Source organism: Cyprinodon variegatus, unplaced genomic scaffold (genome assembly GCF_000732505.1).
Source record: "Cyprinodon variegatus isolate N-32 unplaced genomic scaffold, C_variegatus-1.0 Scaffold55, whole genome shotgun sequence".
Taxonomy (NCBI): Eukaryota; Metazoa; Chordata; class Actinopteri; order Cyprinodontiformes; family Cyprinodontidae; genus Cyprinodon; species Cyprinodon variegatus.
Window position 1 is genome coordinate 1202774 of NW_015150508.1, and position 17191 is coordinate 1219964.

The following is a 17191-nucleotide window of genomic DNA, read 5'->3' on the forward strand; positions in this document are numbered from 1 at the left end:
TCCATCCATCCATCCATCCATCCATCCATCCATCCATCCATCCATCCATCCATCCATCCATCCATCCATCCATCCATCCATCCATCCATCCATCAATCCATCATCCATCCATCCATCCATCCATCCATCCATCCATCCATCCATCCATCCATCCATCCATCAAAAAACCCAGGAGATTCCAACCCAGGATCTTCTAGCTACGAGTGCTACCAATCTGTGCCGTCATGCAGCCCAAAATACGGCCTGCTTCTTAATATAGGACATACTGATATAGACATATAACTGTTCTAACAAGTGCTGGCCATGTTTTTTTTTTTTTTGACACCAGCAGCAAAGATCATAGGCAGCATAAGTTTAAATTCAAAGCAGTAGTCTAGCTGTAAAAAACAAAAACAACGGGGATAGTGGAATTTTTTTAATTTTTGGAAGCATACATAGCCTAATTAATATAGTCTATTGACCTAAAGCAATATGCATGGTATGGTTGTTACATGTCAGGTACGCTGGTCATTGACCTTGACCAAGGCACCATACAGAAGAACTGCAGTCAGTCCCTGGACTGGTATGGCTATCACTGACCCTACATAGTTAGGGACCAATGCAGAGGATAAATTTCCCCACTGGGATCAGCTTCATTGTCACGGTAGGCCACTTCTTTCATTTTATTTATTCTGCTCAGGTTACTCATAAGCCCAGAGCCCACCAAATGTTGAAAGGGCAATATTATTGCCATTACTGTGAATATTTAGAGGATGTTTTACACATTCAGCTATAATATGTCACAGTGGATAGTATGGGGGGGGGGGTCATTTAAGAAGGAGGATAACTTTTAAGATTTTTTTAAGAAGGGGGAGGCCATCCCCCCTCAACTCGGGTACTGACTAAAAGTGTTCAGAAACACACAATTTTTAATGTGAATACAATTCATTTAGTAGGGTAAACAAATCTCATGTTGAGAAATTGCACACTTAAACCCCCCCTAGTGTCTGTTCTTTATAACCCCCCCCCGTTAGACATAAAAATAGCATTTTCTAAGATCCGAGACTACAAAGAAGACTTTTTATAGCAATTCTCTTTGCACACCCTCTAAAGCATTTATTATTCCAAAAGTGAGGGTCATGATCCCATTTGTGGTCTTTGATCAACCACTATCCACAACGGAAATTAAACTAAAAAATAAAAATGTATGTCAAAGTGCTTAAAAATACAAAATTATCACTTAAAATATACATTTAGATATTGATGCAGTTTGTAATACTATTACACTTGTGGTTGGTTGATTTGGTTGGTTTGGTTGGTGAAATTTGTTGGCATAATCAAACTACAGTTTAGGTGTTGATTTCACACTGTTACCATTTTATGTATTAGAAGCTGAAAGGTTTGGGCACCTCTATTCTATTAGGTCCTGCGATCCCTTTTTGTGTTTTTTGTTTTCTCCTTCCTGCCTTCCATTTTTTTTTTTATAGGATTAAGAAACTGCAACAGAGATGCCAATAATATGTGGAATAAAGACTATGTCTGTTGAACCATTTCTGAGTTGATTTTGTCACAATTTCGGATTCTAACTTTTCTGAACAACAAATTGACACACATTTCCTACTTATTGTAATTTAACTAAAGCTTAAGGTTACAGTTAAGGTCCCAGCAGTGTTTAGAAAAAAACAGCAACATGTCAACGTTTGAGAAAGTTGGACATAAATGGCCTTTAACAGAAATGACAAGTTATCATTGAAATAGCATTTAATGGTTGTGAAGCAAACCTGGAAACCCTGAGAGAACATTCTTTGCCTCAATTGTCCAATAGTAAGCATTAGGGATATTTTAACTTCCGTGCTATCCTCCTTGCTGTGGGTGGTGCCAAGATGAATAAGGGTCCTTGTTTGGCCCAGTGGTCATCGGCTAACAGACTTGTGTAATGTCCTATTTTTACTCAAGGGAGAGAGAAAATCTAGCTGACTTACTGACAGTTGAGAGAAAATCAGATCAGCTTAAAATGTGTTAATAAATAAGAAATACTGAAGTCACATTTATTTTTCAGGATTTTTTGGGGTGTCAATAGTGTGACAAGCATTATTTTTACAGGAGACATAAGCGCACCTTGGAGGCGTGACAGGAGCAGTCTTTTGACTTTGGCTTTAAAACCAAAGTCCCCCATGTGACTATGCAGACGTCTACTTTCTTCTTAGGCCTGTGGGTTCACTGGTAACAGTCATGTGGACAGCTTTTAGCTGTTGGGTTTTTCTTGAAAAATGTACTGACTGGCGAAAAGGTTTAACGAAGTGCAGGCCATCTGATAGTAATGATGAAGAAGGGAGATAATCATAGCTGCAGGTCTCACCGTATACTCAGCTTTAGTGAATAATTTAATTATAGTCAATTTACTGAGGATAACTTTGTTCACTGAAGGTGGATGAGCAGCTGTGGTTCTCCTGATTGCTTCTCCCAACACACAATGTCTCCACTGCTGTCTTTGTGTGAATGAGTAAAAAACAAGGCATTTAACTGCAGTCATCAGGCAGGCTTACCTGTTTGAGTCTGAACTCACTGATCTGCGCCAGTGAAGCTTCCAGCTGCTTTTTCTTGTTGGATTTGGCGGCGCTGGGCACAATGTGCCTTGGCGGCTTCATTGAGGACTTCTGGGGGCTCGATAAAGGCGAGGTCAGACCAAAAGGTTTTGGGGAGGTAGATGCCAGGAGGGTGGAGCGGGGAGGAGAGGGGACAGAGAGGGGTTTAGGGGAGGAGCATAGGGAGAGGGGCAGGTGTTGGGGAGAGGAGGAGGGCAGCAGCTTGGGAGGTTTGGGGGATGCAGTACTGGAGGGGGCTCTTGGCGATGTGGTGAGAGCTATTGGGGAGGAGGTTGGTGATGGCTCCCGACGAGGCTGGGTGAGGAGTGCAAGAGGTTTAGGGTTGGCCGCCAGACCAGTGGACTGAATCACACTGAAGTGCTGCTGGGCCCCTTCAGTCCGGGTCCTGGAGCTCTGCAGGCCGTGGGGCGAGACTTGAGACAGGACGGGGGGAGAGACAGAGCGGGGTAATGGCACAAGAGTTGGGGGGTTGGAGGGCACCTTCTTGGCTTGGTTGTCCATCTTGACCTGGACCTCCCTAGAGAGTGGCCGATCACTGTTTCCAGAGCCAGTGCTTGGTAACAAACCCTGTGAAGGACATTAATCAGATCGTTCATAACCTGAATGGAATAACAACAACAAAACGCTTTAAGCCCTTATTAGTCCCTTTCTATCTTTACCTTCTTCTTTATCCGTTTTTCAGACTCGGAAAGTTCACTCTGTTTATCCTCTTCATCCTCATCCTCCTCATCATCATCCTCATCCTCGTCCTCCTCTGCGAGGTCTTCCAGATCACTGCTGAGAGAGCCATCGCTCGAGCTATCTGAGGATGTGCCTGATTCACTGTGACTTGGCATCGAAGCTCCTGTTGGCTTCCTTCGGGCCTTCTAAGTTCAAAAACAAACAGAATCGGTTTCATCCAATCAGACGATTCCCCTTTGAACCGAGGCGTTCATGTGATGAGCACCAACCTTCTCTTTAGGTTTCACAGTCGTCTTTTCCACCAACTCTGCTGGGTTATTATGAGGGCTGCTACGGTGGATATTAGACGGATCAGAATTCTTGTTTGGCTTTGTTGGTGCCTGAACAGGAGTCGGACTCGCAGAATAGCTCCCTGATTGTGTGGTGGGAGGACAGACCCCGCTGCCATTCACGGCACCGTTCACTCCTGCAAGCACAAAATCTGCTGCATTACTAATCAGCTTTATCTTTTCTGAGAACTTTGGCAACAAGGGGATAATTGAATATCTGGAACTAACTGCAAGATTGTATGAGGCTAATAAAAATATTGATTTATACATGTATCTCATCAAACATGCTGGCCGTATGAGGCACAAGCTCAACATGAGTGGTTTACATAATAAAAGATAAATTAAAAGATACTGTGAAATTAAAAGAGCACAAGAAACAGAGATTACAAGAGGGAACATGAGGGAAAGAGCCAGAGAAAGAAGTTAATAGAATGACTAAGTGAGCAGTGGAAGTCATTAAATCTATCTTGAAACAGGGAAAATCTCATCATAGGGCAAAGTGGATTTAGGTTGTGGAGGAAGACAGAGTGTGGAAGAAGAGAGACAGATCAATGAAGGGGTCTTTAGCAAACTGCTGTACCTTTAGGCAGGTCGTGGCTATTCTTGCCAGGCGCCCTGATCTGAACTGGACTAGTGTTGTGATTGGTCTGAATGTGGGGGGTGAAGAAAGGAGGGAAGCCAATGAAGGAGGGGAGAAAGGCAGCAGCTCCGCGTCCATGGGCTTCAGCAGCTCGCCACCACTCTGAGAGAAGAGGAGGGTTAATTAGTGGTACAATTTTATTTCACTGAACTGCTGCCCAGAAATCAAACGTCGTCTTATTACCAGTCAGTGCTCCTAACTGTGGGTGGGTAGCCAGAGCAGCTGACATCCCAATGGAGCCCAGGCCTCCGAACTCGGGCCTGCCCGCCCCGGCAGTGTAGAGGGCTCCAAAGGCAGGGTGGTTCACCAGAGGGAAGGCACTTGACAATGTGGAGCCAATGAAGGGCTGGTCTCCTACTCCTCCAAACAGTCGGCCTTAAATAGACATAAACAAAGGAAGGGGATGTCTTTAACAGCTGGCTGTAGAGTGACAGGTGTACGAAATGTGAAACCTTACATCTATCAGAAACTGTTTTCACGATTTAATTAATCATAAATTAGGCGTGAAGCTTCACTTTGCATAACCTTACCAAATCTCCTTGTCCATCTGTAAGCTCTTTCTAATTTTAGTTTTGCACAGACCTTTGCCCTCAAATCGCCTCATTTAGGGTCTTAGGTAAAGACTTAACAGGGTTTGAAAGGAGGATTTCAGTGACATTTGATGGGGTCACTTCTTCTGACATTACTAAGAAACTATATAAAGAACAAATGCTTTCCATTTGTCTTGGAATTAGGAAACATTTTTCTTTGACTACATGAAAATTACACTAACTTTTCAGTGGCACAAAATACAAATGCTTTAGCTCGATACTTATATGTGTAGTGTAAGCACACACAAACTTCCTGATATCTAAAGCTCTAAATCAGTCCCAGTATATGTTGCAAACTAAAAATAGCTGGATAAACTCAGAGGGGAAAAATAAACCATCTATATAAAGGTGTAAAATGCAAACCCTCCTTCCATCCTCCTGGCATTCAATTCCAGCTCAGAAGAATACTTCATCAACATCATCATCGTCTAGCGTTTCCCTGAGCACAATCATTTCTGGCAGGGGCGACTGCCACGTATTACCTCCTCCCAGAGTCAGATGCAATTTGGTGTGAGCATATTTCATGCAAATTCAATTTCTATTCCAGAAAAGGAAAGCAAGCCTGCCCGATGCCTCTGCATAAGCCAGGTAATACACAAGTAAAAGTGATGACGGTAGAAAAGGAAAGTGTTGTGCTCAAAGCTGCAGATGAAAATGTCAAACTACTATACACATGCACACATCGCTGAAATGTAGAGCAAAGCGACACCGGAACACGGCATTTTCTGATCTAATGCAGTCAAGCATATAATAATAGGGTCAGTTATAAATTCTCTAGACTTAAAAATGAAAATATGCAGAATCCTGGTGTATTTTTAGGTGTGAACAAACTGTCTGTGGTTATGTGGCCTTGCCAGCATCCTGGTGTGTGACATATGAGAGTGCAGCCCTTTGTGCTGGCTTCAAGGTCCTTCTCTGCCACGAGACAGCAAATTCTGCCTTTTGAATGTCATTAGAATATGCTGAATATGTATATGTGCCCGCCTTGCCAGCGTCAGCTCGTGGATACGAAGATAAACGACTCCCCCCACTAAAAAAAAAAAAGGCCGGCCACAGCATTCACTTACGCCTAGGGTGCCCACCTCTCCCCCTCCTTTCATTCTAGCCAACACAAAGTGACATCTGCAAATGCCTTTTCAATATTAATGCAGGCTTCCAGAAGGTGAATAATTAAATCTAAAAATCTGAAGTGGGAGAGAGGCATGGGAAAGACATACCTCGGATTACCTACTCACTCTTCCTCACGCTGTGTCTCTCCCTGTTTCTCCCTCTCACTCCCTCGCCCTGTTTTTCATTCCGCTTCAATCCTTCCTCCGCTCTGACAAACTGCACCGCCTGCTTTTTTTCATGTTTGGATGCTGCCGAAGGGGGATTAATTTGTTGTTTGTTGCAGTCAATCAAATTTCCACAGACAGATTTAAGTTAATTGCATCCGTGAGTTGATCCCATAAGGAGAGAGCGCTACAAGCGTTGATCAGCTTTTATTTATTCTCCAAGTGATATCCTCATCAATGACACACGCAAACAGAATCGGTGCTCATTTCTGGTGCTCTTCAGATTCTATTTTCTTAAGTGTTGCGGGCAAAATTGCAAAGAACTTTGAATCAATGTCTGTGATGATTGTAGATCTATCCAGCCCAATAATTATGGAAGTTACCTATTTACACCTGAAGCATGTTTACCTTTGAGAATGAAAATTCTCCTCTGTAAAAGGAAGACTGGTCTCACATGTTTTGCAAACAGCACTTTGCAAAAGTATATATATATATATATATATATATATATATATATATATATATATATATATATATATATATATATATATATATATATATAACTGAGATTTCCTCTAATTGGTAATGTAACAAAGTGAGATTTGGGGTATTATCTAACTCTGCTTTAAACTTTACAACTTTAATTCCGACTGTTCCTTTGATTTATATAAATATATATGTTCACTGATGTTCTCCAATCCATCAATAAACAGCTGTATTGATTACTTATTAATAAGGTGACTTCTGAAGGCAAATGGTTACAGTTGGTTTTGATTTAGGGGAATCACAATAAAGACGTTTAAAGGTTAATGAATGCCACAATTCACACATTTTTTTACTCATTTAAAACAAAAACTTCATAGACCTTGCTGACCAATAGATGCTGCAGCGGATCTCTACGTCACTTCCAGAGTTGATTCTGGCTTTTTGGATAATTTTTGATTGGCCTAACTTCTTGATTGCACTGAAGGTCATTTGAGGACATCAAAGTAAAGGGATGAAAATAGCAATACAGGCTGCTGTTTTCAGATTTTCATCTACAATAAAATCTTTACAAACCATATCATTTTCCTACACTTATCAATTAGATTCTAGTTTCCATTGGTCTATAACAATGTATTTATGTGAAGATTGTTTGCTGCAACGTGAAAAAAACATATAAAAGAGGTTTACTTTAGATATTTTTGTAAGACACTGCACTGCAAATATCTGAAATAGAGTTTAGATACTACTGTACGCATTCCTTCCCATAGAGTCTATAAAAAAAGACTAGCTTGCTAGATTCTCACAAAGTAGGTAAAAGTTTAGAGCCAACACTCTGCCTCTAAGCCTTTCATCCAAATCCAAAAATCGCTTATCTAGAAAATCTGAGCACACATAGAAGTACAGAGGGATAAGAGGGATGCATAATGCATTAGAGGAAGATGCTCCTAATGGCTTCTTCTTCTTTTTGGGCAACACTGAAGATCCTAACGACAACACAAGGAGCCTTTTTTTTTTTTTTTGCTTTCTCCCACTTCCTCTACTTGGAACAGCGAGGGTGGAAAAACACACTACAATCACAGAGAATGCTGGAGATCATATTTCCAACTTAGTGAAATAGCAGTAAGAGTGTAAAGTTGCTTTTATACAGATATAAAGTAGGACTATAAGAAAAACAGCAGCGCATTAGGAGATATGAGCAGAGAGGAGATGTCAGGATAACACCTAGAAATATAAACACATTTACACACACGTACACAAAAACAACGACGCACACTCCATTTTGCCTAATGGCTTTGACCATAACACAGAAAGGAAGCTGGAGGCCGGACAGGGCTGACTAGACACTGAGTGGCTAACAAATGTTAAATCATGCAGGCAGAGGCTCTTTCTCTCCATCTCACACGTAGAAACACACACAAGCACACACACATGCGTGCGGAGTGGCGTGCTGAGCCTGACTCTAAGGCAGCTGGAGCCAGAGAGCTGAAGGTTGTCAGGAGACATGGCGAAGCATGTGTGTGTTTCTCACACAAAAGAGCCCCCTAATTGTTTGGGATTCATTAATGCAGCAGCTTTTCAATTGCAACCCAAGCTGTCAGGACAAAAAAAAAAAAATCCTCGAAGCTAGGAGAGAGGTGTATTCACACTGACTGCAAAATAACTGTATAATTAATACTGGCGGAAACTCGTTTTTCATGTTAAAGAAATGAGGAGAATTCTGAATCATATCAAGACATGTAAGTGACCACATTAGAGTCCTCTCATGGATGCTGGAACACTTTTCTGTATTGTGTGTCGGCATTTCTAATCCGTGCGTGATTTTTTTTGACAGATAGATTGACATATAGGGGGGACGGCTTCTTACCAGAGGTGTTGAGGGTGGATCCCAGTGTTGAAGGACTTGGAGCCAGGCTGCTCTTAGAGTGGGGCGCAGGCGATGACGAAGAGGAAGAAGAAGAGGAGGAGGAGGAGGAAGAAGAGGCCGCAGGGGAGGAGGTGCGAGCAGCAGACAGGGTGGGCGCAGGGGAGGCCAGCCGCTCTCCAGACTCCATATCTGTCAAACACAATCCAATCAGCAGGGTTACAATAGCAAAGCACATCCACAGAAACACACACTCGACACGCACAAACGTATACCGTCACATCACACCTACACCACACACACAGCAACACAAACAGACGCACATGCATACACACAACGCACCCTGACACTTTTCCTTTCACATCTCACTTCCCCTGAACAATATTTCTATTTAGCCATGCTCACTGGCTCCCAGCAGCTATTGATTGAATATGGGGTACGACGGAGGATGACATGTTTAAGGACTGTGATAACGGACAGAAAAGCAAAGCAGGGTTTTTAGAGTTGATGCAAAATAAATAAGAACTGTTTCTTCAGCAGCAGAGGGTCCTTGAAGTGGGGTGTGTAGAGAGCGACACGGGTCAGAGAAAAAACTCCAGCTCAAATATACAAATAACACATTTGTCACTTTTCCTTGTCATTCTCCGTCTCCCTGATATGCAGGAGCGTATCGGCAGAACTCCTGCACACCTGTGCATCTCATCACAACACCTGTGTTTCACAAAAATAGAAAGAAAAAAAGAAAAAAACTCTCCCAACACCTGCGTGATGGAGGCAAAGCAAGTATCTCCCAACCCTAAAAGGATCTCTTTGAGGCCTTAAAAGACTGCATTGTTTCAGGTCCTTTCAGCTGGAGCTAAAACCAAATAGAAGTGTTTTTTACTGGAGGTGTGCTTTAAACAACTCGGTGGCTTTCCATTAACAGTCTCAAAGAGTCACCAAACCAGCTATTACCAACCAAGCAGCTACATAAGCCCTCACATGAGGCATTCTGGTCATTCGGCAGCCAAATATTTTACTCATATTTGTCGGCTTTAATCCCCTTTTGCTTACAGCTGAGAGGACAATGTGTCAGTGCCCACACAGCCGCTGACTGGTGGAGCCGAATAAATACAAAACAGTTAAAAGGAAATGACAAACACGTACACACTCACATGACTGGATATACATACTCTGATTTCACCCCCCCCCCACTACACACACAAAATCACCTCCCCTGTCTATCACATCAACCTGACTCTTTCTCTCTTCTCTTTTTCCATATCCCTCTGCCTGACACTAATCCAGGGCTGAAAATCCCCTTCAAAAGCACAGTTTGCAGATTGTGTTTTACAGGCAGGCTTTGTTATTGTGTCATTACACATAAACAGTCTCTGCCTCCATCTCTCCTTCCTTCCCTCTCTCCTGCCACCCCTCCACCCTCTCCCTCCATCGCCCCTCTGCAGTGGGAGCAGAGCCACTGATTAAATCTCTGAGACAAAAGCTGCTATCCTCTGAATATCAAGTATCAGCCTTTCGCCAGGAGCAACACTGACAAGAGAGAGGGAGAGAGGGAGAGAGGAGGCGCGGATGACAAGAAAACCTGCTGCAGTCCGCGGGGAGGAGGCTGGTGTGCCATCGGACTTGGGCGGCCATGACGGCCACTGCTGCAGAGGAAAAGATGGCGGCGGTGTAATTATGAGTAAGGTCAAAGGTCCTCCGACTGGACCCTTTAAAAAAGGTGACAGCACAAGGGTGGAAAAAAAGCCAGATTGCTAACCTTTACTGTGAGTAAGTTAGTGTTACATATTAGTTACAGGGATAACATTTCTGGGTGAGTGAAGACGAAGAGTTTTAGTCTTTCACCTAAGCCAGATTATATAGAACCATCACTGGCTGTCACACTTTAAGCTGTTTTGCTTCTACCGTAACCCTTTTAAACACCAGGTTCGGGTGAAAAAAGACAAACAAGGAAAATAAACAACAACAAGAATCTTTCGCGATATTAAAAAAGGATATTACCTTCCCCCATAAATGCTCAAGATGACAAATCTAAGTATCATTAAGAGCGTGATGAAAATGAAGAGGAGCTGTGGCCCTTCGTAATTATCATAATGCACATGAAAACAAAAGGCTCGCGTCTCCGAGGACGAGCGAGCGTACGTGGTGTCAGCTGGTAAGTGAAGCAGATCATTCCCCACCTTTTCAGGGAGAAGGAAAGAACCAAGACACACAGAAAGAAAGAAGGAGAATAAACTAGACAATGCGCTCTAATTTTGTCAAGAAAAGAAGGGCAGAAGTAAAGAAAAAGAGCAGAGAAGATAAAGCGCTGGCTGTAAACTATTCCTGTCGTTTCTCAATATCTGCACTTAATGCCTCGCCTTGTCAAAACGTGATGATGTGAGCAGAATTGATCCCCCCCCCCCAACAAACAACAAAAAACCAATCCCTCCTTTGCAGAGGTGTAAAGCAGAGCTACCCTCCCCCTCATCTTCTCTCATCTCTTACCATCTCTCAAAGGGCCTCTTTCTGGGATGAGAGATGGAGAGGGAAAGGACAGCAAGGGGGGGGGGGGCTACGAGGCAAGTCCATCTTCCTCTGACAACTACAATCTGATCACTTAGAGCAATTAAATCTAATAACAATAATAAGATTGAGCTCTGCAATGTACCACCAAACGCATAGCCACAACAATGATTGCAACAATAATAGTGCGCCAAGGTATTTAAGGATCCAATCCTGACTTAATTATAAGAAATTAAAATGGATTTAGCATCGGAATTAGCTTGATTTTATAGGTAATTAACAGCACACAACAGTGGTGGAATAAGGCGAACAGTATAATCTCCATGAACGGCTAAATCAATCTGACTCCAACAGCAACCAATCAACGCTGTGCGCTGCAGCCAGAAACAGCAGGTCCTTGCAGATGCAAGGAGAGGCTGGATTTATGCTAATGGATGAACTATGATTTATAAGATGTGTTCCAGTGCTGGATTCACAGTCACGTCCACAAATACGACACAGCACCCAGCTGTCAACGCACGCACCTAATAGTGGCTGGATGCAGCGGCCCTTCAGGAGATACTGTTGCTATAAACAGCTCTGCGCTTTTATGATTGCATGTGGCCTTCATATAAGAGCCTTCACTTGTCAGTCGCATCTAAAAAAGGAGGGCACAATAGCATAAGGGAGAGATAGCGTGCATGCATTTAATGCTGGCAGATATGCTTTATATTGGGGGGGGTTGCATGTAACACTGCTTGATTACAAATGCAATGGTTTCACAAAACGACGCCTGTGGAAGGGTTTGTTTGGATGTGTGTCACAGCCTAAACTATAAAACCTCCCGTGTGTCTCAATCCTGCCCCTTTTCTCCTTACCCATCAACACACACGTGCACACACACACACACCGACGTACACACAGTAACAGATGGCTGATACTAACTGAGATAATCCGCCAACAGAGTCATCAGCATGGATCAGTGGTAATCAGAGTGTGGACACAATGTCTCTTCTCCAGCCGTAATGGAAGGAGCGCCTGGCGCAAGAGAAGGGAAATGCATTATTCCCCCATGATGCCCTGACCTCATTCAAAGACACACGGTGGCTCCCAGCTTTCTCTCTCTTTCTTGTTCCCCCCCTCCTCCTCCTCCTCGCCACAGACGACAAAGACTATATGATCACTGCTTTTGCAACATTCACCGTTCTCCTTTGGATCGCTTACTTCCTGCCTTTTATTGCGATCACCAACTGTTTCTGAGCTCAGACCCCACTTCAAGTGAGTCCTGCACTGAGCAGCTAACAGGGAAAAACAGCGAGTCAACATTCCAAGTGTGTCATGTTGTGGGTTACAGGCAACAAAAAGCACTGGAGTGAGTAATCAGCAGCTGCATTTAAGAGACACAGAGATGTTTGTTCGCTTTTTGCCAATCTGCCTCTTTGAAAAAAAACAACAGAAACCATAAAAGGACGGTAATTTGTCAGTGTGATATCAAAATCCTCTTCTTCTTATCAGGTGACATCAATACCTTTCACGGATCTTTCACTAAGCACACACCCACACGTCCACAGGATGACTTTCTGCGGCACTAAAATGATTCAGACATATTTTAGTTGTAGTTCAGGGAAGCTGTGTAGTTGTTTTAGCCGCTCTCTGTAGACACACCATCAGCATATGGATGTGGATGTTAGACGGGAATGAATTCTTTATATTTCAGCTCATCTTGCTTACATCAAAGTGCACGAACAAGTTCTCTCAGTGCATTTTTTCTGAAGCCACCCCTCATGTAGCAGCACCATAAGCCAGGAAACGACATAACCAGCTGTCTCTCTAGCAGTAAGTTACAGACTTTGTCCGGTATCAAATGTCAACCCAGAGAACATCTAAAAAGTTACGAACCAGTGAGGTTCAGTTGGGACAAACAGTAAAGTTTTATAGAAATGTATCATTGTTTTGGCTTTAGTTCTGCTTCAAAGTCAAGTCGAAGTCTTAGAAAGAAACAATGCCATGAAAAGAAATCGTACTCATTGTCAACAAGTTTTTTGACCTGCTGCATTAACAGTACATAGTACAACTTTACAGGTCAGTATAAGACGGTTGCATATAAGGGGGTGACAATACATCCAGGTCATGACACAATAGCATCGGTTCACTTTTAATAGCATATTAGCAGAGTTGGTTACATCATGGTATAACAAACAGCAGGTTCAGCTTACCGACACACACACACACACACACACACACACACACACACGCACACACAAAACTCAGTTTATCAGAACAATGGTTTAGGAAAAGATAGGAATCATATTAATCTTTAATTTAACAAGTAGAATAAATGTTTCAGCGATTGCTAAAGTTGTTTTATGGATGTGATTAGATCCAGGTTTGGCTTGTATTTCTATCTGATTTATTTCCTCAGCTTCTTTTTGTGTTCTCAAAAATAAAACAGAAGTTTGCAATAACCTCAGCCTGTATTTCAAAGAATCTTCCTACAGTGTAGGACTATAAGGCAGAGTTCGGTTTATATGTTTCAGGTTATAAACCTAAAGTTTTTTAGGTACTCCAAGCCTTTAAGCTTGGAACTGATAGCGTGGAGGAATTTCCTCAGACCGAATACAAAGCATGTAAATTTCTTCAATCAATATTGTTTTTCTAAATGAGTGCCCACAATATAACCACACAAACTATTTGAAAGTAGAGACGGTTTGGTCCAGTAGATCTGAAATGTTGAAATGTTGAAATGGATCGACGCAGATGAGAAGGAGGGCTATTATTTTTGAAAATTTAAAATACCATCTTTAATATTTGTTTCTTTTTTTGCAGTTTAATGTTATTGGCCCATCAGAAAGTATATATACCCTTCTTAGTAATTAGCAATAAAAAAAATTTGAAAAAAATTTAATTTTGATAATTTTCTAAGTATTTGAGGTTTGAAGGTTTGCTTTCTGATACCCTGACCTTAATCACCCTCCACACATTAAGGTCGGGACTGTGGCCGGATCATTTCAGGACGCCATGTCGGTAAAAACCAAAAGATAATTTTAAATCTAAACCTGAAAAGGCCTGAAAAAGGACAAACTTCTAAATATTAACATAACTATATCAAGACATAATTTAACATATTAACGTTGCCAGATTTTTTGCCAGTCATTCTTGTTGATATTATTATGACAGATGAATGTGACCTACATTAATATTCCTAAAGTATGAAAAGACAACAACCCCATTACCTGCTCATATTCTGCTTTGGGGCTTAAGAAAACACCATCCATTATAGTTTAGCTTTATCAAACTCTTAGTATCATATTCTTTAATACAGTGGTAAAAGACCATCATCACCTGTCTGATTACTTTTAAATAGTTAAAAAATCCAGATCTGAATTATTTAAACATATATATATATATATATATATATATATATATATATATATATATATATATATATATATATATATATATATATAAACATCACAATGAAGACTGCCAGTGGTAGCAGCAAATGGTGCCAATGCATGAAAGGGGTACAAAGAGGCAGCAAGACCCAGTGGCCCATCTAGGTGACAACAACTAGAGTGAGTCAGACTCCTCCCTCGGCACTGCTCCTGCACAGTGACAGATGGCAGAGCAGGGCATGTAGGGGGTGGGCACGCTTTCTCACCCTGCCTTAGCTAGCCTTGGCAGTTGTTCTGGCCACAGGTCCTATTACAGACACACCACTGCCTGCTTTTCTGTTTCCATGTAACACTGGAGCTTACCAGGCTTACTGCTTGCCAGGGTGAAAAGGTAATGATATGGTTGAGTGTGGCGTTAGCAATAAAAGACTTTCCATTCTGTTTTCAGTGCACACGTGTGTAACCATATAGTCATAAGAGGCTTTAGATGGGAAAGCAAGAAGCAGAAGGCGTGCCACATACATTCTGTATATTTTTGAACAGACAAGAAATTATCTCTTGCCAAATGGCTTTATTTGCCTTTTCAAGCATACTGTAGATGCCAGAGGCGGGAATCAGAAGCCCTACTCACCATCCGTCTCCGCTGGGTTCCCAGTGACAATAATGTGATTTTGGGACATGGTGATGACTCGGTGGAGGGGAATAGGATAGGCTTGTCACTTGTGTTTGATGTCAAGCCTATGTGTGACAGAATAGTGTTACTCAGCTCAACCAGACACAGCACTACTCCCATTTCCTGGCCATAAATAGAAGAGAAAGAGGTGGTTATAAGGCGTGTTGTGTGTGTGCATGTATTTAGGAGAGAAAATATGCCAGTGTGTGGGTTTGTGTGTACAAGTGCGCCCAAACCAACCATTCTAAGTATCATAAAGTAAGCTAAATAATAAAATTCTCATCTCTTCCGCTCGTTCGCATCTGCATCCAGCCAAAGCTAATTATTCTCCCCATGGTAACGTAGCGGGGTCTTCACATCAAAAAACCAGAAGTGTGCATCAGGCAATCATCCCTGATGAATCTGCCCTTCTCCCTCTGCTAGCCCCTCACACTTGTCTGTCTGTCTCGCTGCTTATTTCATTTTTTTTTCCTGTTGCACAGACTGAACCAGATCTGTTTGTCATTGGCCGCACGGCGTCTATAAGAACCTAATGACTCTGGAGCAGTTTGGAAACATGCATACGCCGTCCCTGTGTTTTAGAGAGTTCTGTGTTTGTTCGATATGGATGCACACACACAGGGAGGAACAACGAGTTGTTATCTTTACTAGACTTTAAACTTTACTTTCTATGGAACTTCGCCTTCTGTAACTCATTGTCAAACTGCTGATTCACACCAACTGAGTCTGCAACTTTGTTTGAAACGTTGTGTTTCGATACCAGTTCGGTGTACAACAAACTTACAGCAGCCTTTCACCTCAAAATGTGACCTGACATGACACGGCTAACCTTTGCACTACAAGGTTTGCTACTCAACACTATGAAATGCCCACCACTTGACAGAGAGACTGATTTATCGGGAGGATTAAGGTTTAATGCAAGGATGTTTTATTTCTAAAAGAAAAAAGATCAGCAGTGGCACATACGGTAGCTGAGTGTCAGTGACTAGTGGGACGAATGTCCCTTATGGGAACCATGCAGAAACAATGTAATTAAACAAAAAGAAGTGTTAATATTCCTTAATCTTAGCAATTCCGTGTCTAGTATGTTATTAAAATAACAATATGAAAACCTAAAACAGAAGACAAAGAACAAATCTTCACTAAATAACAGGCCCAGGCTTCCCAGCTTTCTGAGTAATTAGAATAAGCATTTAAATCAACACAGTCCTCTATAATTAAATAAAATGAATGTGACATAATTCAGTATTTTGTTGTAGGTGAAATTCTGGAAAAATCTTAATCATTCTGCAAAGCTTTAGATTTATAAAAGACAGGACAAAGAGGAAAGACTAAATAACTGATAAAAATGTAATATAAAAGAATCCTAAGGATTAAGGAGAGTGGATGAAAAGCAAAAAATGGGCTAAGGTGGTACTCTTGATATGCATAATGTAAAAGTGATGCATGTCGAAGAGCTAAATAAACTGACAGCGAAAGAACAGTGGAACTTGTATGGAAGAATTAAAGCAGTCTCTCTGTCCATATGCATGAGATCTCTGGGCAAATGTGACAGGACTTTGATAAGAGGTACAGTAGCAAAAAGGTTTTGCTTTGTTTCTAAGTGCTAGCAAAAAAAGCTGATTTGATTTTTTTGCTCATAGGCTTGAAATAGACTGCTGGAGAAAAACAAAATGAGACACTGATACTTTTACTGCATTACTGCATTACATTTTCTATACTGTTAGCAAAACTCATGGCATCACTGATCTGTATTTATATGGATGCGGAAGATGGAACATCCATCTATATTACAGATAAAACATTCAAAGGTGAATTGAGAACATTTCTAAAAAAGTTTTCTTAACATAATAAGAGTTTGTTTTGTTGGACTCTTTTTCCCTAAAGTAAAAAAATAACTACATTTGATTTTAATTCAAAAAATGTATGTTAGACAGAGACTGCTGAGTCACTGTTCAATAACGGAGAATCATCTGTCTGCACCAGCTATTATTTTAAGATAAGACGAACTCTGGCACTCTTATTTAGAGAGGAGCATGTTAGGACAGGTGGTTTTGGTCAACAGTGGTTTAGGAGTTTCCCTTTTTTTGTGATCAATATTTAACAATTCCCCTGTTTTGCCCTTTTCCAGCACATACAATTTTATCCCTCTATTTGTTTATGTTAATACAAACAAAACTGAGAATTATGTCT

The 17191-nt window shown here is 41.5% G+C and overlaps 1 protein-coding gene across 12 annotated transcripts in view; it reads right to left on the reverse strand.

Moving 5' to 3' along the window:
• baz2b (bromodomain adjacent to zinc finger domain 2B) overlaps positions 1-17191 on the reverse strand; it is a 79573-nt gene that overhangs the window by 27082 nt on the left and 35300 nt on the right. For all 12 annotated transcript variants that reach the window (XM_015371256.1, XM_015371261.1, XM_015371254.1 and 9 more), the window contains exons 3-8: positions 8450-8638; positions 4419-4610; positions 4176-4337; positions 3536-3732; positions 3245-3451; positions 2526-3152 (exon numbers count right to left, since the gene is read on the reverse strand). In XM_015371256.1, the coding sequence (XP_015226742.1) occupies positions 2526-3152; positions 3245-3451; positions 3536-3732; positions 4176-4337; positions 4419-4610; positions 8450-8636 (1572 nt within the window). In that variant the 5' untranslated portion in view covers positions 8637-8638. The remainder of the gene's footprint in view (positions 1-2525; positions 3153-3244; positions 3452-3535; positions 3733-4175; positions 4338-4418; positions 4611-8449; positions 8639-17191) is intronic.